General features: G+C 39.0%; 1 protein-coding gene and 1 long non-coding RNA gene across 19 annotated transcripts in view; one reads left to right on the top strand and one right to left on the bottom strand.

Annotated features, from left to right (window-relative positions):
- mapta (microtubule-associated protein tau a) overlaps positions 1-23767 on the bottom strand; it is a 66068-nt gene that overhangs the window by 5411 nt on the left and 36890 nt on the right. For 10 of the 18 annotated variants that reach the window (XM_041815064.1, XM_041815063.1, XM_041815065.1 and 7 more), the window contains 9 exons: positions 23063-23097; positions 19775-19915; positions 16356-16413; positions 16189-16227; positions 15700-15953; positions 12759-12851; positions 10557-10649; positions 6405-6486; positions 3616-3722 (listed from right to left, as the gene is read on the bottom strand). In XM_041815064.1, coding sequence (XP_041670998.1) covers positions 3616-3722; positions 6405-6486; positions 10557-10649; positions 12759-12851; positions 15700-15953; positions 16189-16227; positions 16356-16413; positions 19775-19915; positions 23063-23097 — 902 coding nt within the window. Of the gene's footprint in view, positions 1-2937; positions 3089-3615; positions 3723-6404; positions 6487-10556; positions 10650-12758; positions 12852-15699; positions 15954-16188; positions 16228-16355; positions 16414-19774; positions 19916-23062; positions 23098-23767 lie in introns of all 18 variants that reach the window. The other 8 variants (XM_041815076.1, XM_041815080.1, XM_041815081.1 and 5 more) reach the window with 5 other exon arrangements.
- LOC121527997 overlaps positions 562-23767 on the top strand; it is a 55912-nt gene continuing 32706 nt past the window's right edge. The window contains exon 1 of the long non-coding RNA XR_005993464.1: positions 562-906. This is a non-coding gene — a long non-coding RNA (uncharacterized LOC121527997). The remainder of the gene's footprint in view (positions 907-23767) is intronic.

The following is a 23767-nucleotide window of genomic DNA, read 5'->3' as shown; positions in this document are numbered from 1 at the left end:
TCTGTGCCCGCAACAAAGCTTAAACAATCAATGGCAAATGGATTAATCAATAAGCTTATACATGCCAGAAAGTGATTAAAATGCTCAGAATCATTTACCAGAGCCTTAAAAGACATCTTAATTTTCTAAATTTTGTCAAACCCTGAAATCATGGCTGATTATTGTAACATTTAAAGAGCTTGAACTGGCAAATGTGGGACAAAATGTGAGGCAATATCAGATATATTTTAATATTTACTTTTTCTTTTTCATTCATATCAATTTATGGCAAGTATTTAGGGGTTATTTACATGTTGATCACCTAATAGTATATCTATGATCTACTGGTTGTTCTGATATTTAATGTTAAATAAATTAATAAGGGTGCAATTATTGGCACTAACCCTAAACCCAACGTTAAATAAAAACAGAGAAATGTAAACGGAGTGATACTCATTATTCTGAGGAAAATATTTATGCATAAGTGACTGTAATATATTCCAACAGATAAATTAATACGGCGATTTTTAAATTGGATTTAAAAACAAGGCATCCATTCCTCAAGTTTGATTCACGTGACGTTCAAGCGACGCCAATGTTAACAACCGTTGTAACATATTAAATTCATTAGTGTGATTTTGTATTTCTCTTACCAGTTTTGTAGTCTACAGGAGTAACAACGACTATCACAAACTTCATTTTAAAAAAATATTTCGTAGTTCTCCGCTTTTTATGGACAGTGCTGCGATAAAAACACGGGAAATTAACGTTCGTCGATGCTAAGGCCACAGACTGCTAACACGGGCTGTGACGATGCTAACTGCTAGTGCTAACCGTGGATGATGGCGTCGTTGGAAAAAGACGCAAAGCGGAGACGACGGGGAGGACGGTGGAGCATAGACGACATGAATACGCTGCATTTATGCGGTAAGTTGGCGCTATTGTATTGAAAATGAATAACTGTTTGTGTTCTGCTGTTGTTAGCTTCCTAGCTGCGGCTAACTGTTAGCCGCTAGCTTGTGGGGCGCCCTGCTGTTTCCATAGTAAAGGAAGAGTAAGGTGCTGTGCCTTACAACCGTTAGACATTTTACCGGTCGTTTTTCCTAAATTTCGTAAATCCACATACTTTTTGTGGTGATACTGAGTTGATGATGTGTTGGTGTAAAAGTTATTTGCTTTTATTTTGTTTAAATTGTTAGTTAGATAAATGGGGACTATATAAATTGACCTCCATTGGGGAGAGTTCATCAATCTATCTTGGTTTGTTCAGCCAAAGTTATCTCAAGACACTTTAAACAGAGGGCAGGTCTAGAATATACCCTCTGTTGTGGCCTATTATAATAAACCAGCGTTAATCATTAATATTATTATAAAGACTAAACCCTATCAATAAAAAGTCCAGTATGAGCACAGCACTAGCAGTATCGTTCATTCATTCAGCAGTATTAAGCCCAGTGTTACTCAGCCTAGCTCAACCAAAGAACCAAATTGTTGAAAAATACCTTGCAAGAGCCACAATCTACTGGTAAAAGTGGCAAAAACAGCTTGAAGTAGCAATAAAAATAAGTTAAGTGTGGCAAAAATGGACTGAAAGTGACTAAAATGGGCAAGAAAGAAGTCAAGAGTGGCAAAAAAGGCAAAGACAAAATTTGAAACTAGTGGTATTTAACGGCAAAAGGTAGCTTAAATGGATAAAAATGGTGACAAAGGGCAAAAATGGGATAAAAGTTGCAAAAAATTGGGAAAAGTAGCAAAAAGAAATTGAAAAAGTGGGCAAAAAAGGGGTGTTAATGAAAAAAGCTAGCTTAAATCGTCTAAAAGTAGTAAAAAGAGCAAAATAGATAACAGTGGTAATGAAAAAAAAGTTGCAAAAAGAGGAAACAAGTGGTATTTAATGGCAAATGGTAGCTTAAATGGGCAAACGTGGTGAAAAAGTGCAAAAATGGGATAAAGAAGTGGCAATAATAGGGAAAAAAAGTGGTGTTTAATTGCAAAGGTAGCTTAATTGGGTGAAAAATGTGAAAAGGGGCAAAAATGGGATAAAAGTGGCAAAAATTGGGAAAAGTAGCAAAAAGAAGTTGAAAAAATAGGGAAAAAAGAGGAAGCAAGTGGTATTAATGGAAAAAAGTAGCTTAAATGGGCAAAAAGTGGTGAAAAAGTGAAAATATGGGATAAAGGTGGCAAAAAGAAGTGGCAAAAATGGGCAAAAGAAAGGAAAAAAGTGGTATTTAATGGCAAAGGTAGTTTAATTAGGTAAAAAATTAGCAAATAATTGTGAAAAAGGGCAAAAATGGGGTAAATGTGGGGAAAAATGGGATGAATAGGACAATTAAGTTTGACAAAGCCTTCTGTAGAAGTCTGGTAAACAACCTGATCAATGTGATTAATTTCTGAGGTCAAAGGTTTCTTTTTTAAGGTTTTTTGGGGGAATTACATTTCAAATGAAGACATAAAAAAGCCACAAATCATCACAAAAGAGCCACAAGTGGCTCCAGAGCCATGTGTTATCACTGATTTAGCCCATTACAGTGAAGAAAATGACCTGAATAAGCAGTGATATGCAAACACTAGTTGATAAGACAGTAAGAGTGTGTAAGATTTCAACCTAAGTTGCTTATACCACACCATAACAGCTCTACACCAGATTCAAATGTGAACATAGGTTAAAACCCTGGTATATGGTGACCACAGCTATCTGGGATGCCTGTTGAAATGCCTGACTGAATTGTGTGTTTTGGCAGAGTGATTGGATTTTGGGTGTGTAGTTGTGCTCCTGTTGCACCAAAAATCATCTGCATTGGCTATGAATCGAACCCTTTATAGATCTCAGATTTCTGACAGAACTACTTGTAAAAAAAATCTCTGCATGTATTGATTAAACAGGGATGATATATTACAAAGTAAACATTTCTGCAGCTGCTTGAAGCAGATTACATCACATAGCTTGTGAATACTTACAGGAGTCCTCAATCTTTATGAGGGGGTTCGTCAGGATGGGTGTGATGGATGCTGAAGGGACAGTCTGAGGAGACTGAGGGGGGGTGACAACAGGGGAGGAGATGGAGGGGCTGTTTGAGGTGCTCCCATCTGCTTCTTTCCCCTTCTCCCTCTACAGAGGAGCCCCCAGCAAGGGTAATGACAAGGCATGCAACAAAAATAAACGTGATGGCATCAACAGAAATCAAAATGCAACACAACATGTGGAGAAAATAAACAGAAGAATCAACAAATCATGATGAACACAGAATCAGCAGGATGGAGAAAATGGAAACAGAGGAGGAAGAGAAGCTCTAATGCCAAACTCAGGAGGGATGAGCAGTGCTAAACTCTGATATTAGCTGAAAAAACATTATTTTTTGAGTGAAACTAGATAGTTTTATCATAGATGGAGATTTCACATGGATCATGTGACGTACTGAGGGATATAAATCTCTGCCGTTGCTGGTAGAACCTTATTTCAAAACGCTGCAGTGCATCAATCAGTCAGTTTCTTATCTCTCCGTTGTTTCTCTACAGAAAGTAGAAAAGTGTGCTCTCTAGCTGTGTTGTTGAGCTTTAGTGGTTGTAGAGACAGAAGATAATGGCATGTATTGTAGACAGGCAACAGTAAGAAGAAGTGAGGCGGGATGATTTTACCCTTTTCTGTCCTCCTCCTGGAACGTGGCCGATGTTGTCCAGCGAGCCGATCTTAGACTGGACTTTAAACTCCAGCTTCTCATTTTTGATCTCAATATTTCCACCACCTGAAAACAGAACACGGCATCATTACTCACCAGTTTGGCTTGTAAAGACTTCCCCTGGAAACTGAATAGTACTGAGCTGTGAAAAAGGGCTGGGAAATATATCGAGTTTTTAAGATATGACAAAATATTTTTGAATTAGATATATGGTGAGACGATGTTGTTATATCAGTGAAGAATAAGTTCTGTTTAAATAATGGTAAATGTTTCTTCTGACTTTATCTGGCTGTTGGTGAGTCAAAAGTAAGAGTTGGAAATAAAACAGATGCCAGCTCAGTAAAAAGAACTACTAATAGAACATGTTATTGACCACAAGATAATCAACTAAATATCTTTAGGCTGAATGGGAATTATCATTTTTATCTATTTATTTAATTATTTAGGAGCATTTATATTATTAGTAAAAAACACGATTGTAATACCCGTTTAAAACAACGACAAAAAAAGAAATCTTACACACCTAATACTAGGCTGTTCATTGATTTTATACACAGTTGCAGACAAACTCCAGCACACTGTCTGAACGGCGCAGGGAATCCGTCCATTCTATCCAGTCTCACCCACTTTTCCTCCTTTCGTCAACGTATTTAAAACAGATGGTAACAGGATGGAGTATTGAAATCGTACCAACACATCCAATACCTACCAGACCAAATTACAACACAGATATCGATGCTTCATTTCAACCCCTCACCCCCTTGATGTGAATTATTGATTCAGGCACCATTAAGGCACAAACACCATTTGAAAAAGTAGCAATATAACACTGGTAAATATAAAAAAAAAACAAATGATACCCAACCCTACATGGTAATTAACATCATGTCTGAACTATAAATGCCCTTTTGTTGTATCCTGAAAGCCAGCAGGTGATGAAGTACAATGAAGATGCAACGTGTTTTTCCTCTGTCATCCCATTCCTGTTTCCCTTCTCTATATCTCACATTGACACAGGCGAGGAACAAGGGAAGAGGGAGATGGCAAGGCATGAGGAGTTCTGGACAATAGGGCTGGGCAATTAATGGCAAATTAGATTAAATCGCAATATAACCTGCTGCAATTTTCAAATCACAGACAGTGGAATATTTCTTTGACCCAAAATGTGTCAAAATACCAGTTTAAAACGTTCTTTTGCAGCAGAGATGTTATGCATGTTAGTGCCATTTTTTTAGAATAGTCTACAAAAATCCTACTTTCTTCATTTTTGTACTTTTTTCTTATTACATATGAGGATGACAATTCAACAATTCATATCCACTTTGCAATATAAGTCAAAATCATCACAATAAGGTATTTTTTCAAAATTGTTCAGCCCTTGTTTAGTCTAATATTGTGTTGGTTGTAATATAGAATGATTTATTGCTTGTGTTTGTTGGAAAATACATACGCTGTGGAATTTAAGAAATAATCACATTTCAAATCGCAATTGCAATACTGGGTAAAAAATAAAATCACAATTGGATTAACTTCCCAAATCGTTCAGCCCTACTAGACCGGAATATTCCCTTGATTTTCTCTCACTTTCACTCACAGTGCTTGTTAGCTTGTATTACAAGGTTTAGGTAGTGGTGCATTAATGATATCCATATTCATGTTTGAAGTGTTGCATGCTCTGATTTGTGTCAGCACAGAGGAAAAATCCGTAAAGCTCAAAGCTGTTAAATCAAAAGGGTCATCAACACTAAGAACCACACTTTTGTTCGTCTTTATTCAGAATAAAAATGCTAGATGTAAGCCTGAGATTCACAGGGCATAGACTTAAACGTTTCACCGATGCAGATTGGACAGTGAGCAGAGATGTTGTGTGATGTCTGAAGTTTGCATTCTGTGAAGAGACACGCTGTAAGATTGAAGACAAGTTTGACAACCTTAATATGCAGCAATGCTGCCAGTTTTGTGGACAGAGTTTAGGAGTTTGTCTGCAATTTTTGATCATTAAAAATACCCAGTATTAGGTGTTTAGGACTTCTGTTGTTGCTGTTGTGATATCTAAGGGGTGTTGATATTGTTTGATTTTTACAGGAATCATATCAAAGTCAACCCTTTTTGTTTACAGACAACTATGGAAACACATATTATGTAGGGCTGAACGATTTTGGGAAATAATCTAATTGTGACCCCCCCCATATTGCAATTGCGATTTGAATACTCCTTAACTTTCTTTTATACCTAAACAAGGGCTGGACAGTTCTTTAAAAGCGTTTAATTCTGATGATTTGGACTCATATTGCAAATTGGATATGAATTATTAGATTGAGGGTTTTTTTTTATTTTTATGTTTGCTAAGAAAAAAGTTCAAAAATGAAGAAGGGAGGATTTTTTTGTAGACTTTTCTAAAAAATGTTACCTGAATGATTGTCATGCATAACATCTGCTGCAAAAAAGTAAGAATAAAACTGCTATTTTGACACAAAATTCAGGTCAAAGAAATAATGCACCTTTTGCAATTTGCAGCAAAAAATTGAAAATTTTTTTGAAAATTGCAGCAGGCCATATTGTGATTTAATCTAACTTTTGATTAATTGCCCAGTCCTAATATTATGTATTGTCATTTAACAAAAAAACAGTGTGCCATAATGAGTTAACAAACCCAGAATATCCCTGTGAACTTTAGTAAAGTAGAAGAAGCATCAACATAAAAGCACAGAAGTTCTCTGATGTGAAGCTCTTAACTGAATTAATTACCTGGTTTATGACGAATATTATCTTTAGATCCACACTTTGACTGAACGTTGCTCAGGTCGATCTTTTTGTGCACAATTTGAACCTGTGAAGGTGACAAAACAAAGAACAAACAAGTGTCAGAGTGTCACGGGTCACTTAAGGCTTGGTTTGCATGCAGCTACAGAGGGCCTGTTAGTCTCTAAAACTGTTACAGAAGGAAGGAGGGAAACAGATAAATCAAACACATTAAGACAGACTGGATTAGATCTTAAAGTCTTGTGATGCCATCCATGACTGTTGCAGCCTTAAATAGCAGACAAAATGCAGAAAGATGAGCCAGTTTAATGTTAAAATGTTGAGTTTGGAGTGTAATTGATAATATTCTGCATGCTTTGACACACTCATGTTGACTGGAGCTGACAGACGTCTCAATGACCTCATCTCAGGCTCTCCTGTTATCACACAAAGCGCTCTGTCTCTCAGCTGAGGTCATCTCAGCGCTCACAACAACAGGCACAGTTTGGTGGAGAGGCCGAGGACAGAGACTCATTGTTGCCGAGCAGAGACAAATTTATGACACAATCAGTTTTTCCTAACATGAGGAAATTTAGAAGCTTTTTTTAAAGATGGATTTTCTCTTTGTGATCGTATCTGATCATGCAGCTTCAACTCGAATCATTTAGAACAAAGACATCCACACCACAGGAGTCATGCATTTCTACAGAGGCCCACTTCTGCCAATGCCATAAAATATAGAATAAAAAACTGTCACAGAGCTTATTCATTATAATGTCAGAGCTAATGCAATGGTTTTATTTTAAAAAACTGTTTAAATTAGATGACTTTTAAATAAACTTCTAAGTTATCTTTGAATGATGGCAAAAACGTTTATAAAGTTGCTGCTTTGAATATTATAATTCTAAAATTAGTCATTTTTTTAAGGTTTGCCAATATTTAGCTGAATCTTGTAGGATATTTTGTAATTAGTAACTACCTAACACTTGCATAACTAAGGATTAAACTAATTTTTATGTAGGTGACTGATTAATCACACAAGTTTTCTCATTATTTTTCATTTGTACATACTTTTGTGATCTCCTTTTTTAGGAATTGAGAGAATTTTGATTATCAGAATAGCCATTCATTTATTAATATTTGAACATTTTCTGCAATTTATCATATCTTAATTATTTATTTTTCCATAATTTCTACCAGCGCCTGGTTGTAAATCTGAACTACTGACCTGGTCAGAAACTGTTATCAGTTTTAATGATAACCATGTTACAATTCCCCAGTTATCATTCATATTATCATTATTTTCATCAAAATTGTTTGCTTTAACTATGGTACAATAGCTCAGTAAATAATGTGTAGATCAGTGGTTCTCTACTGGTCCGGCCTCAGGACCCACCAGTCTGTCTTACGACAGATTACGACCCAAGTGTTTAGCCTATGTGTCAATTTTTGCCAATTTTCCTGAGAACTTGTTAAATTACTTCATTATCTTTTGAAAGTAGACATTTATTGCAAGACGAGGAGATTAATTACTTGAAATATTGATCAAACATTTAAGTTCACCTAATTTCACAGTAAAACAGGGTAAACTAAAAGGTATTGATGCATGTCCAATATGGACTTTGGGATTTTTGCCACCTTTTTTTTCAGACACCTAGCCGTGACCCCCTGAAAACTGCTCCCCGACCCACCAGTTGAGAACCACTAGTCTAGATGACATGCATGCAACTGGGGATGTAAGGAAAAGTTGAAGTTATGAGGAGACATCGCTGTCCCTCTCCTCTGCAGTCTTGTCTGCTTCATAGCAGTGTTAATTTTGTCGACTAAAACTATGACTAAAAATGTTTGTTGACAGCCTTTTTTTCCAGGATAAAAACTAGACTCAGACTAACAAAAATAGATCTGTGATGACTAAAACTGACTAAAAGTAAGTTTAGTTTTCATCAAGATGTCTTAAACTAGACTAAAATCTAGTTTTTGTCTGACATTAAAAACCACTGTGGTTAAATCCATCAAAAAACATTTCCATCAAATCATCTGCAGCTTTTTTTCCTCTCAGCAGTAGAAAGCAGGGACCCCTGGTTTTGCAGAGTGCACAGAGCACACTATCATGGTTTGATACTAGATTCAGGAAAGAAAATAAATACATGGTCTAAAAGTAAAGACTAAAATGTGAGGACTTTTATGGACTGAAACTCGACTAAAATGTCTTTGAGTTTTTATCGACTAAAACGAGACTAAAACTAAAAAGGGTAGAAATGACTAAAATGTGACTTAAACTAAAATGCATTTCATCTAAAGACTAAAAACTGAGACTAAAATTTAAAAAAGCTGTCAACATCAACACTTCTCCATAGCACTGCTCTGTCAGCTGAAGTACAGAGAAGTACCAGCGAGTACTTTAGAAGTAGGCTAATCAATTCATAAGCTCAAAGCATATCAGCTTTATGAATCAAAGTAAACCACATTGTGTTACCTTCCACCATCGGCGCCCCCAAACTGTGGCGCAGGTCCTGTTAGATAAAAATATTAACCTAATAATGAAATCTGCATGGATCTGCAGCAGAGTGGAAGTTAATCGGCTGATTTAACAAGCTGACAGACATTAATATATATTTAAGGCCAGCTCAGTAAAATGGCTTTTACTTGAATTTAAATAAATGTCAGAATATATTCAAATGTAAAATCAGAAAATGGAAATTTCTTTTTGATGAGAATCTTGAATAAATACAGATATGAGGCTGTTAATGCTGTTTACTAGCCACCATCATTAACAAAAGAAGAGGAGATTTGCTTAAAAATTAGCTTAGTGAGTAAACGAATTAGACTTCAGACAAAGAGTAAAGCATCAGAGATGCTCGGTACGTTATAGACATAATATTGGTATCACCAGATAGCTCCAAAAGCTGGTTATTGTTATGGCAGATATAAACATTTTTGCTATTTTTTTTAAAAACAGCTGTACCAGTTAAAAGTATCGGCCAATATTGGCTGTAAATGTTTGCCATAGGGGTGAATAAGTTTGAGGAAATGTAGGCAGGAGCGATAGACCTACATCAGCTGTAGCCTTCATCCTCTCTCCTGAAACTTTAAAGTGTGTTTTAGGGGCTGAAGTTTTAGGTCTGAATTTAAATGTCAGTTTTGATATCTGTATCAGCTAAAATTAATAAAGGAATATCAGCATATCAGATATCTGCAAAGATCTGATATTGTGCATCAATATAAAATACAGTGTATTCTTTGTTAAATTACAATTTGCATGATCCAAAGCTAAATCTTTTAGCCCCTTAAAGAGAGTTTTAATTACCTGTTGGCATCAAGCTGACAAAATATGGTGTCATTACTTCTTACCATTGTCATCTATTCTTTACAGCATGTATACATCAGTGCTTTTGTTCTTGTCTGTGCTGCATCTGTCTCTGTTATCATTTATGAAAACTAACAACCCTATCCTCTTTATTATGCATAACGTTTCTCATTGTTTTGACATTTTTAACAGTTTTGCATGACAAGTAATAAGTCAAAAGTAATATTTATTATTGCAATAAACTCTTGCTTTTATCATCTACTGTCCCATTATTATCAGTAGGTTATTAATTTAGAAATGTTGTCATTATCATGACTTGCAGAATCCTATCCTGTCCTATCTTATTGTCATGTTGGCAGAAAAGGGCCTCCATCAGTCTTGTCTAGGGGCCAGATTTAGGGGTCAACTCATTATCATGGTCAAACCATTGGGCACAGAATCAACATCAAGCTTACATTAGACCATGAGCATTACATAACAGTGTTCGCTGTGGCAGCAGAGGCACTGTGAGCACTAACAGTGACTGCACACTAACAAAGAGGTTCAGATTTACAGAGAAGTCAGAGGTCCATACGTGCAGAAAGACAACTACAGGTAGTTACAGTTTAGTGCTGTAGTGTTCAATATGAAATGCTCATGATGTGTATAAGTTTAATGATAAATCTGTTAATATAGGAGGTGTTAACAGGTCTGTGTGGGGAGGAAACAGGTTTCACACAGACGGGAGGTTCGTGCACTCTGACATCCTGCTCCGTTGTGATGATGCATTCAGGAGAAGCAACAAGAAGAGGATTTTTGACAATGCCTGCATGACTGCAGCTTGCCACCAACTAAATCCCAAATCTACTCACATTGCCACCACCGGGTACATGTTTTATATTATCTTTGGAGCCACAGCGGGACTGCACATTGCTTAAGTCCAACTTCTTATCAAGAATTTGAACCTGGAAAGTTGATAAGTAGGAAAAGAAAGAAGGTTATCCTGGAGGAAGAAACGGCAGCCGAGGCTGCAGATGAGGACCTTTTCTTTGGGAGAAAACAAAGATGTTTAAGGGGCGAGCTGGAGGCTCATAGGAGAGAGAGATAACCAGGGAACATGGCCGATCAAAGAGGAAGGGGAAGTGCTTTGATTTACTTTAACAAGGATTTGTGTTATGATCGTAACTGCAGAGATGAGAAGATCCCTTAGTTACTCACATTACCACCTCCGGGTACATGTTTGATATTGTCTTTGGAGCCACATTTAGACTGCACACTACTATAGTCCACCTTCAGAGCAAGTATTTTAACCTGGAAAAGTGCAGAGGTAAGGAGAACCACTGAGACGCTAATGTAATGACAGTCAGCCTTGTTTGAAAAAGAAATGAATAAAAAAGTGAAGAAGTTCTCAGTTAACAGTGAACAAAGTGGCAACCCATAACTGCTAGCTTGCACAGCCTACGTGCAATAGGAGAGTGACATGAATATCAGAAAGCTTGCATTGCATGCAAAATTAGTTTACTGAGTCAGTTACCTTTTTATGACTTCCAGAAAACAACAAACCCTCAAAAAATGTTAAAAACACCAGATAGAGAGCCTTTTGACCAAATACCAAGGCAAAGTTGAAACTCAGCAGGTATGATAAAACAATCTATTGTAATCCAGGGGTAATTTAGACATATTTAACATTTTAAAAGCATTTTTTCTATTAAGTACTGTTGCAAGTCTGACAGTAAGTCATAGGGTGAACAACTTCTCTTTGACTGAAGAAGTAGCTCTGCAGCTGGCAACCCACTGCACAATTTCAAATCTGACTTTAGGCTTGATTTGCACCCGGTGATGATCGGGGGCACATCCTGATTCAAGGCTCATCGCAAACGATTATTTGTCCAAATAATCCCTAAGTGTGTAGGGTCAGAATGATTATTTTACAGCTCCCTACCATGCTGGAGCCACCCTGACGTAGAATCAGTAATAACAAAAGTGCTTGACATTCTAGGTCGGGCTGCTTCTGACGGAACACCAACAACCAGTGGTTATTCTGTAAAAGCTCATTTTTGCTGTTCATCAGTAAAAAAATCAGTACGTTCACTGACCTCATACTGAAACACGTCAGTTTTGTTGAGGTGAATCATAAAAAATCGATCCACTTATGTGTGAGCGGTATGGAATTAATATTAATTAAATAATATAATTTTTTTTCTCAACGTCCAGTATAAAGTTGAGGTCTCTCATCAGTATCAGGTGCTCTTGCTCAACTCTGTGGCTGCAGCTCCTACTTGGCTGCTCTGTACATCCTCTGTTTGGCTGTTTTGTTGTAGTTTTCCGTCTCTGTGCCAAAGAGAACTAACATCTTATATATGTTTATAGTTTCTAACGGCTCATGCCAGCTATGGAAATATTTCAGAAGAAAGTTCAATGAAGTTCCACCATTTTTCAATGTGTTCTCCTTCATTATGTCTCGCTGCTCTGGCCAAACTTGAGACTACATTGCTCCACACTGCCTCCATTATTGGCAGTGGTATTGCAATGCTCCTTACCCGTAATTTTCGCATAGGACGAGTGCGCCACACACTGAAGCGCCGCAGGTGTGGTCTGACCGAAGGCGAGCGACCTTGCGCATTGGGAGCGTTCTAGAGCACAGCACAGCGCCACGGCGCGCAGCACTGATCAGCAGGAAGAGATCACCGGAGAACTGTGAGATCTGTGTTTTATTTTGAAAGTACCGGATGTTCTACACTTGTGACTTCCATGGTTGGTGCTTTCTGAACGACAGTGAATTTACAAGGTTTGGCAGCAGCTGAAAATATACCTGCAGCATATCTGAAATGAAGCGGAGCGGAGTGGTGCTCTAACACAGCATCAAGAATTTAACATTAATTTGAACAAGTAATTGGTTGTGACAAGCCACAGATCAGGTTCATAATTTGGACTAAATTTGTCTTCTCTAATGGAACTGCAATGCAAATATTTGAGCCATATGAAAAGATCCAACCTTCTTTTTTAAAAAAATGAAACATTTGAGCTCAGGGACAAAAATATTGAACCACTGTAGCAGCATGTGGATTTCTCACCTTTCCTCCTCCAGGCGTGTGTTTAATGTTGTCTTTAGAGCCACAGCGAGATTGGACATTAGTCAAATCCAGCTTCTTGTCCAGGATTTGGACCTGCACAGTGCGAGAGGAAAGACATGGATAATCAGAACTGATAGATAATAAAGCTGCTGAAGAGGAGCAGCTTGAAAGGAGAAAATAAGATGATGAAGGGATGAGATCTAGACCCTTTTCAACTCATTTAAGCTGCCATCCATAACTTCTCATCTTTAGACACAGATGTTTCATTTAACCACTGCATGAGGAGAAACTAATCCGTGCAACCACCAGAAGATATTTTGGTGAGTTCTGTGCAAATATTGTGCAAAATCTAATTTTTTTAAGTGCACTGGCTCAGCTTTGATAATAAAGTCATGGTTACAGATGCCAGCTTTGGTTTGTTAAAAGCAGTGGTCTTTGAGTTATAGTTTTAACTTTTAATACAGTAACTAAATACAAAAGTCTACATAAGTCGGTGTGTTATTAGTACTTTTTGAGCCAGTTGTGACAGTACAGATTAAAGCCCATCTTCTGATCATGTATTGGAACATGGAGAGCACAAATGAGAGAGCACTTAGTTTTTTACCAAAAGTTGTTTTTTGATGATCATAACTGCAGAGATACTCAAGAGTCTGGTGTTGAGTTCATCCCTCAGTTACTCACATTGCCGCCACCGGGTACATGTTTCATATTGTCTTTGGAGCCACACTTAGACTGGACATTACTATAGTCCACCTTCTGATCAAGGATTTGTACCTGGAAAAATGAAAACGTCAGCTTTTAGATGTTGAATGTAGAAGACGATGGAGTGACACATGAGCTGTGAGGACTCGTGCTGCTTTGTGTAACCGCATGCAGGTAGAGGTGTTGGAGAGAGAAACAGAGAGAGAGAGGGGAGGGAGTCTTTTGTCCTGGAGTTTTTATGCTCATTCTCTCTTCTGTGGGTTTGATCTGAAATCTTGTTTTTGGTCCATAAATATCACAACACGAGATCCTTTAAATACTAGCACAAAGACACGTGACTGGAGCGGATACAAAATTAGAACAAAGACTAGGAGGGCTTTTAATGCTAAAATGGACCAACACACATACAGCACAACAGTGCATGGACACACTCAAGACACCATGAAGACAGCACTGACAACACCCAAAGAGAGGCTGGAGCTTTAGTTCCAATAACATTTCTCAATTCTTGCTGGAGGCAAAACAATCCGATGGCTGATTTCAAACATAGAAACCTCTTTCTGCCGCCAGACACAGTCTTTGTTTGGCTCTGTTATTGCTTTTGTCTTGCATTTTTAAAAATGACCATGCAAATGTAATCTGAGTTCAGATACCAGTATCTAAACTGTCATGTTTTGGTAATCAAGGTGATGCCGTACATTTTTTGGTACAGGTGGAGCCATTTCATGGCTTTGAGGGACAGTTTTCATTGACATTTCTTGCACTGGCAGCGCCCATTTTCAGTACAAAACCACTTCAGCATCTTGAACTGTTGCCTTTGCACCACACTCATCAACATTGATTCTTCCTTAGTTTAGTTTAGTTTAGTTTATTCATTTGCACATTAAAAACAGATAAGAACAATTACAAGATAATTAAAGAAAGCATCGTGAAGGTGAGGTTAGACGCCAAAAAGGCTTGTCAAGACACCTCCCCTTATATAACAAGAGTTAATCTAGACCAATGGTTCTCAACCTTTTCAGCCCATGACCCCCACAGTAAAGGTGCCACAGACCGGGGGCCTCCACTGTACCTGAAGGTGGCTGAACACAGCCACGCACATTCAAAATAGTCATGTGGGGACAAGGCTGTCAATTAGGGGGGATAAAAAAACTGAGGCTGCAGTAAGGCGTAGAAGTGGCTACTCAGCTGTCTGAGGAATGCATTGGGTGGAAGGGAGGATTGATGCAACCCTGGACATGCTCTGGATGTCTTTGCATATTACCAGGGTGATGGGAAAATAATCTGTAGAAAGAAAATGACAAAGTCCACACCTTTAGGGTGGAATAAGGGGTGGATGTTATGGCCTAGGGTACCATTCAGGCGGGTGGTAGAGTTCCCACAAACCTCTGGTTTTGCTGTGGTCCTTGCGGCCCTGTGATGAATCCTGAGTCCCCTACATGCCTAAAATATGCACATGACTGTATGTTGAGTTGTCAGATTTTTCTTAAGTTCTTTGGAGTATAACCACTGTGAACAACAGGAATTAACATTTTATTTCCCTCTGTCACTACCAGCATTTTCTCTCTCTCTACTTCTACTTGATAGCCCACCGCTCGTCTCTCCTTGTGACTGTCCGACCAAACGAGACTGGTCAGGCTCATCATCAACCAACCAGTCGATTGGCCTATTGGAAGTAATAGCCCTAGAAAATTAGAAGCAACAGAGGTTTTAGATTTTGCCAGCACAAATAAGAATGTTGCAATGAGCACGGACCCAAAACACCACTGAGAAATGCTCTCATACTGAGGATATGAGTACTGCCAGTGTAAAAAGGGCTGTTAATGGACACAGACCCTTACAGAGTGTGAATCATTGTGCCTCTAACAAACAGCAAGCATCAGCAGGATGTTTGTACAATGAAAATAATAAGCTTAATTTTAAATGTTTCAGGCTCTAAAGTCTGTGTGGACAGTAAATGACTGAACTAAATACTCCAGCTCTGACTAGATATCTATCAGTGCCGTGTGCCTTTCTAACAGTATGAGCTGTAGGGCAGTAAATGAGCAGAGAGACTGTGTGCCTTAGAGGCCAGGGGACCTGTGGATTTACCTTCTGTGTTTAAAATGAACCAAAAAGATTATTTCTGCCTGAAAGCAGCTTAAACTGACCAGAGAGATGTTAATTGGACCCAAATCTCCCCTCTGCAGACAACACAAAAGGCTTTGACTGTATGAAGGCGTGCTCTGTGTAGACCTACCTTTCCCCCTCCAGGCTGGTGTTTGATGTTGTCTGTGGAGCCAATTTTGGACCTGACGGTCTTCAGGTCTGGCATGGGTGCTGCTGCCGCAGACAGAGGAGCGGTGCGGCTCTTCAGGGAGCCCGGGGATTTGGGTGTGGAACGCACCACTGCCACCTTCTTTACTTTGTTGGCCTCTGCCGCTGCCTTTGCAGAAAGTGCTTGGCTGGAAGGAGACTTGGGAGTACCAGGGCTGCTCTGTCCACTCTTGCCATCTTAAGCAATCAGAGAAGCATCATAAATGTTTGTGGCTTGAAGCAAATGAGCGGTCAGGGATGAAAGAAAATAATGTGGAAATAACAATAAATCATAAAAACAAACAAGGAGCTGTGCTGACTAAAAGCTGCCCAAGTTTGATCCCGGATTAACCGGATCAAACTTTGGCACGGTGGCTTAAAGTGATCGCTAATGATTCGTGCTTTTGCTTCTACTGCTTTTTTTGTTTTTTACCTTTTTCATTTTTTGGAGTGGGAGGTTTCTTGGCACTAGCTGTATCACAAAAATATGGCACATCATAAGTAATTCTTCAATCACACTCCTTATAAAATATCAAAAAATTAAAAGGGTGTTTATAAAAGATGAAATCATAAAAGGAAGTGTAACATATTTGTCTGTACCTGGTGTAGCTCCAGTTTTTGCTGCAGTTTTGGCTCCAGGAGTTTGTTTTGCTCCACTCTGAAAGTCAACAACAACAACCCAGAGGGTAAGCAGAACTTTTGTTAGAAAAATAGCTTTTTGCCTCAGAAAGCTTCCGTTACTTTGATGTGCTTGTGTGAAAATACCCGGAAAGTCAGAAACCAAACACGTTAGGATGAAAAACCACACAGATCCGGTCTTATGAAGTCAAGTGTCACAATGCAGTCAGTGATGAATGGACGAGGATTTGATTAGTGTTGATGGTAATTGACCCTTTGTTGGCATTCTGATTGGTGAACTTACTCACCAATCAGAGAGCCCTTTTTCACAGCAACCATTGCTGGGGCTACTTCCTGTTAGGAAAACGTTCAGCTTGGCCAAGTCTTTTCAATGTGTTGTGGTGAAATTTTGACTTTAATTTTGTTGGGTCAGTGAAGTTAAAGGGATATTTCTGTAGTTTGGGTTGTTAAAGGTATTTGGCATTATTAACGGTATTAGCCTCCAGAGATTCAGTGTGCATTGCCACTTCAAGGAGAGCCGTTTTGGCTTTCTGGCTTCAACAAAGATGACAAACTTAACTGAAACCAAAGCAGCCTGACAAAGCAAGGTGTTCTGATGCTCTGAGCTGGGAGAATACGTAACCAAAGGTTGCATCAATATAGTGCCGAATGCAGAGGCTTTTTAGGCGAAAGGTAGTGACATTTGAGCCGACATTGTTTTATGGCCCATTTTTACCTAAAACTCGCTGAATTATATAGAGAAATTACCCATCTGTTACAGTCTATATTCTATCTTCCTTGCCATTGCCCCCAGCTCGCTCTCCTTAAAAGATCATTAAGGGATGTCCAGATACCTTTTTTTCCTTCCCAAAACGATTCTGATACCAAGGTGTTTGGTATTGGCCGATTCTGAGTCCTGATCCAGTACCACTTTCTGAACTAACTATGCAGAGTAGTAAATAATTTTAGACCTATATTTGACTCAACAAATAGAATCATAATGTACAGCATCTCTGTGACCCTTAAGTTGTTTTTCTGCTGATTTTTGAGTTTTACTCCCAAATATTAAAAATAACAACTAGAAAAGCACTCGGAGAGCGCAGACCTCCACCATTAGCCCTATCTCCCAATAGTGAAGAATCCTTTAATAAATTCCTGGATCCTTCCCCATGTGCCCCCCACCACAGCATTTGCTGATTATTCCCTCCCTGGTGGGGTGGAAACACGGTGAGGCAATGCATTGACTTTGCTTCACAGGTGGACTGTCATGGTGGAAGCGTTGCCTGCTGGTGCCAACAGATGCACTGACAGTCTCACCCATGGTCTCATTGGACGACTGGAAGTCATGGCAGAGGGTGAATATTCCTCCCAGCATTGTGAGTATTCTCGCTACAATTCGCTGTCTTTCTCTCTGTTACGCTCCGACTCGTCTCCTCGACCAGGCGTGCGTCTTTCAAACTCTATTAAGTCCAAAACTTTGAATAGTAACACATCCAAAATGCTGCTGGGATTGAAGTCACTCATGTCTGCCATCTCCTGGTGTAAAGTGGTAACAGCGCAGACCTCCACCATTAGCCCTATCTCCCAATAGTACAGAAACCTTTAAAAAATTCCTGAATCCAGACGGTGGTCCGGATCACTCCCAAAATCTAATCAGTTCTTCCTTATGCCATATCTGACATTTCCTGAAAATTTCATCAAAATCCGTCCACAACTTTTTGAGTTATGTTGCTAAAAATCTAACAAACTATTAAACGAACAAACCCACCCGAACACATAACCTCCTTGGCGGAAGTAATAATATAGGGGGCTGCATCACAGGCTCTCTCTGTCTCTCTCTATATCGTGCTCTATCTGGACAGCATGATCATAGATCATAGAACAGCCTGCAACTGACTGACAGACCCTCACAAAGAGTACATAATATGGCGGTTAGCATTCACGTTAGCATTTGAGCTAGCAGTAATAAATGATCGTAATTCGATTAAATGGATAAAAAAGACATTCAATGTCATGTTTACTCATGTGGATCTAATAATTAAAGTCCCCAAAAGTCACACGAACTCCAGGCTCGCTGAAAATGCTGCCGCAACGGATTCAAGGCATCCCTAGAGTCAAAGGGAAAGCACAACGGCTAGGTTCAAGAGAAAAAACAAGTAAGAGGCAGTGATTTATGGTTCAAAAGTTATTTAACTTTTGATAAACTGTGTCACTTCTTGTCTTGTATGACAGCGCCGGTCTAGAGAGCGTTTTAACGATCGCATTCACATTCTGTCACGCAGACACCATTCTCTGCTGCTGCAGAGGGTCCTTTGGTTCTTCTATGCTGCTCTAAAAATGGTAGCCCTTGTGTGACATGCTTTTCGGCAGCAAAGAAGAATTGGTTTCCGGTTTATAGTGCTAACATTTAGCATGGCTAAACAAAGCAAAATATAAAACTAAACCAAACTGTATCGGATCAGTGCATAAATTTGTGTACTCGCTGATACCAATACCTGCATTTTAAGCAGTACCAGACGACTTTCTGATACTGGTACCAGAATCGGAACAACCCTAGGGGCAATGCAAACTGAAATTTCTGGAGGCTGAAGCCAAGTACCTTAAGCAGCTCATCTTCAAAAATACCAAGATATCCCTTTAAAAGTTGTGTTTAGGATGTTTACAGGAGCAACTCAAGATATCTCAAGATATCATGATTCTTAGTATTTTCTAAATTTTTTCTACCCATTTTCTAAACTGAAGGTTATTTATGAAAAAGGCCTTCTTTGACTCCCTATTTGACCGCACTGATAATACAACACTGCAACAATCACAAAGAACATCACTATTTTGAAGCATTAGCTAACCTACATTAACATTAACTTACAACTCGATGTTAATGCCAGTCTGTTCAGTCTAATCAGGATGTATAACACATCTTGTTTGGTTGTTTTTTTTCAAAAACAAACATTTTGTTAATGAGCCACAAGAGGACAGCTCAGGTTAGCTGGCATTAGCAGCATCAGACATCAGTGATATTTTAAACATTTTCAACACATGTGAGATGTTGAGGTATCCTCATACACTCTACTGTATCTTTGTTTCTATTCTTTCACTGAGGCCAAGCTTATGGAAGAATTTATCCAGTAAATATATAGAAGTCAGTCAAATCTTGTACATTTTCTGTTGCTTCCAATGGAAAGGAACCTGGTGACAATATTTTGTCAAACAGTAGCCAAGGCGGGCAGTGCTCCACAAAGGGTCAATTGGTTAGATCAGAAACCAGCTGAAGTTTGGATGCATTCAAACCCAACCAAAGTCAGTTCTTCAGTCCTTCCCCTTTCAAACAGGAAAGCGAGCATCCATCCATCCAGACCCGAGCACAGGTCTAACCTCTAATCTGCATTCAGACCTGTACTTACTCCGGCCTGCCTGGGCCCTGTGCTGCTGGCTTTAATGGGGATGGAGCTGGGGCCGTTTCGGGAGGAAGCGTGTGTTTTGTTGCCCTTGGTGACTATGGATGGTCTTTTAAGGGAAGAGGATGGTGTGGTGGCAGTTTGAGTCTTTGTCATGAGGAAGGAAAATGAATAAAGAAACAAAATTTCTGATGACCAAAAAAACAGAAATGATTTGACAAATAAAAAGAAACGATAGAAATGAGTTTGTGTTTCACAAATGTGATGTTAAAAGGATTATTCTGGTTTATTACAACTTTAACGGCTCCTGCTTTCATGTGAATGAGCTTTAAAGGCACGAAACCCTGGAGCACATCTGACAAGGTGAGAAAAACAATGATAATATAAACTAAAACAAAAAAAGTTCTCTTCTAAAACCTTTATGCTCCATGTAATGAGGAAGATCCCAGTAGCCAGTGCTCTACTGTGGCTGCCCTTTGTTCGTTGTCCTCCAGAGAACAATAATCCCAACAGGCATCTTTGAACTTATTGTTTGGGGTTCTTGGCCCCAAATTTTGCGATTTTTGTTGACCTCTGTCATATGTGTAGTTTCCAACAGCTCTTATGAGGGAATAGCTCTAATCTTTATAATCTCCTGAGCTCTATAATCCCTCAGGAGGGAGAGGTGAGAGGAGGAGTTGTTAGCCAGATTATTTAAAACATTTTTAAGAACAGAGAAAACCCTCACTGCATGACAGCAAGTCCTTTTTATATATCAAGTTAAACATGGACATTAGTGAACTATAACACAGGTTAACAATACATAGTTGAGTTAATAAATGTTGCCTTCATTCTTCTCCTCAAATAATAAACTTGTATTTTATTTACTCTGGCAGATAGCGCCGGTGTTCTCCAGTTGAGATCCACAACTGTTAATCTGCTGTTAATCTGATCAGTGTTTCCTGCAGGAAAGTTTCCAGTGAAGGTGGTAGATGGTGGAGATGGAGGGCTGGGAATTGTGTCAGTTATTTTCCAATTATCAGTACAAGTGCTGTGCATAAATATTTGGAGTCTGTCAGCTCTGCTGCAGCCAGTGTTATGCTTTATAACAGCTCAAAGGCTGATTCACAAAAGTATTGTGCCTTTTGGTCAGCTAAAAGTGTGCAAATAAGTAAAAAGGACATTGTAGTTCACAACAAAACACACAAAGGCCATAATGCACCCCTTAAATTAGCTTGGGGCTGTTAACAGCTCCACACTTCATCCACATCGGTAGAGATAGTCTGGAGCCTATACTAATGATGAGGATAAGAACAAAAACAAAATATCTTTCTCCTTCTCTCCAGATGAAGCTTTGATTTAGTGGGTGGAAAAGTGATTGGCCATGTGTGGTGCCTAACTAAAGTGAACACATCAGTATTAATTATATCTGACTGCAGTGTTTGCTCTGCTAAACATAAGCAACAGTAGCAGCTAGTAACTATTTTGATTGGGGGTGCACAATATTGGATTTTTGCCAATATCCGATATACCGATATTTACAGATTCCTTTTAGCTGATATCGATACCGGTATTTAAATATGCTTTTTTGACAAGAAATTTCTGTCCTTTTGGACACTTTAAGGTTTGAGGATGACCATGTAAATAAACTTTAGTCATTGAAAAAACACTTCAAAGTTTAAAGAATGAGGATAAATAAATAAAAAGACCTTAACTGACATAGATCTGGTTGGTTCAGCCTAAAACTCTATTAATTTATTAGTATATATAGACAAAATTTACAGTCAATGTATGCTGAAATACACAGGCAAAATATCGGATGTAAATATTGGATGCTGTATATTTGATATCTGCCGATACCGATACTTGCTTTTTTTTTTTTTTAGCTAATATCTGCCAATACCAGATCGATAATATCGTGCATCCCTGATTTTGATAGTTGACTAGTGTGCAACTGCAGCAGTGATTCGTCATCTATTTAGAGTTTGTGCTTTCTGTGCCTTCTGACTTTAGTCAGGACTGTTGAACAGGAAGTCAAACACATTCATTTTCCGTGTCAAGGGTCGGATGTTCTCGGAGTTTTGAAGTTTCTGGACAACCCAGTGTTGCACTGACTGCCACCTTTACCATATGCTTTGTTTGAGTGTTGAATCACAGCTGTGGATTTGCATTCAGCTCTAGAAGTAAGGATGTGAGAAAGCTCACTCCTTGGAAATCTAGGCCCAGGAAGACAATGATATGAAGAGTAAAGCATGGAGAACACAACACATAACCTGAAATGGATGTTCTTGTGTTTCAAATACATGGGCCAGATGTGGCCCTCAAACAGGCCAGGTGGATCTGGCTTTTATCAATTTGGAGTTTTTTTTCTATGACAGTAGTTAAGGTGGAGGCCATTTGTTGTTAAGGCAGCCAACTTAAGTAGAAAGCGCTGCAGGAAACATGGCTATGTATCATAGGGATTTTTTGAATAAACAATCAAGATGACCTGACCTGATATACCTCCAAACCTTCCATAGACGGTGTTTGGAAAGGGCAGAGCCTTTGAAAAAAAAATTGGATTGGATGAACATTCTGTCTGTCACAGCTTTATGGGCCAATCAGAGCAACAAAACTCGTGACGTAGCCGCTACCAAGGTGCACCCCTACTGAGGAGTAAACTCTATAGAGAACTACATAACACGAACCATGGCGACTGTAGACATGTCAGTCATTTTGTCATTTTGGAAAGAAAATAACTCAGTGCTGTTCTTTGTTCTTCTGTAACAAAGTGTCAAGTTCTGATGAAACTGACGCTATTGCAACATCAACCCATAATTGCACCGCTGCTTGCTCACGTTGCGACTCCATAAAGTACTGCCCCTCAATGCTGATGGTCCTGTCACTTTCTAACCGGGCCCAGACTGTTTAGATGGGAGCTTTGCAAGATAGATTCACCAGTGAGAAACACAGAAACTGGCGAATCCATCTGCTTTGCAAAGCTAAATATGACCACCATTGACAAAGAAAACCTAGATCAGCCATTATGTCAGTTATTAACAATCTGAAAAGTGATCTAACTTCTGTTTAAATACAAAATATTAGCAACTAAATCATTCCATCCCAAATGTATGCATTTGGTTGAATGGAAAGTTGTATAAATTAGGTTTTGATCTTGCTACCTAGCCATGCAGCTTCTATTTATGTCACGTTTCCTAAACCCTGTTGGCCAGATCATCGGTACCCGCTACCAACTTTTCTCCAAGTTGTAATAAACCAGAATGTTCCATGAATGAAAGAGATGAGAAATGACACACCTTGAATTACGTCACATACCTTATCTGCAGAGCCATTATCCATCTTTGCTTGAGCTGTAGAGAGAAGAGAAAGGAGGGATTTAGATTGACCCCATTTTTGGAATTGAACATCTATAATTTATCCTTTCTCTCCACTCAAGTGAGGTAAATGACTCCTTCTGCTTCCAAGTGTGTGCCCAAACACATTCTCACAGCAAAGAAACACAAATCAAATGTCGGTGATGTAGGGTTATGCAGCATGCATCGTGACACAAAGTGCTCGTGGAAAACAAAAAGTGGCTTTTTTTTTTTTTTTCAGGGCTGCATAACCAGCGAAGTGAGCAGAGATGGAGAGATGAAACGAAAAGCTAAAGTGGGGAGGGAGGACAACAAGCTTCTCCTCGGGTCAAAGTTAACGTCCGTAGAAAAAAACTCTGAGGGAGAGTGCTGCAAAGAAAGCGGCGTTGTAAAAGAAAGAAGTGGGAGGAGTTAACTGAGGAGGACTGGTTCTGAACTGGTGAACATGACAGCAAACAGACCTTTGAAAACAGCCACCGGCACCAGAGACTTTCTGACTGGAGAGCTGTGGGGGGGAGTTTTCTGCAGCTCAGCGGTACTGGTGGTCTGAGCCACATTGCTCTTCATGTCTGAGTCATTAGAAATGTCGGGCTTTGAATAGCGGCTTCTATGAGATGATGAGTCACTGCTGCTGTTTTCAGCTGGTGGTTTGGTAAAAAGGCTATCC

This window comes from Cheilinus undulatus, linkage group 20 (genome assembly GCF_018320785.1).
Source record: "Cheilinus undulatus linkage group 20, ASM1832078v1, whole genome shotgun sequence".
NCBI classification, from domain to species: Eukaryota; Metazoa; Chordata; class Actinopteri; order Labriformes; family Labridae; genus Cheilinus; species Cheilinus undulatus.
Note: the sequence above shows the minus strand (reverse complement) of the source record. Positions and strands in the feature narration are given on the sequence as shown.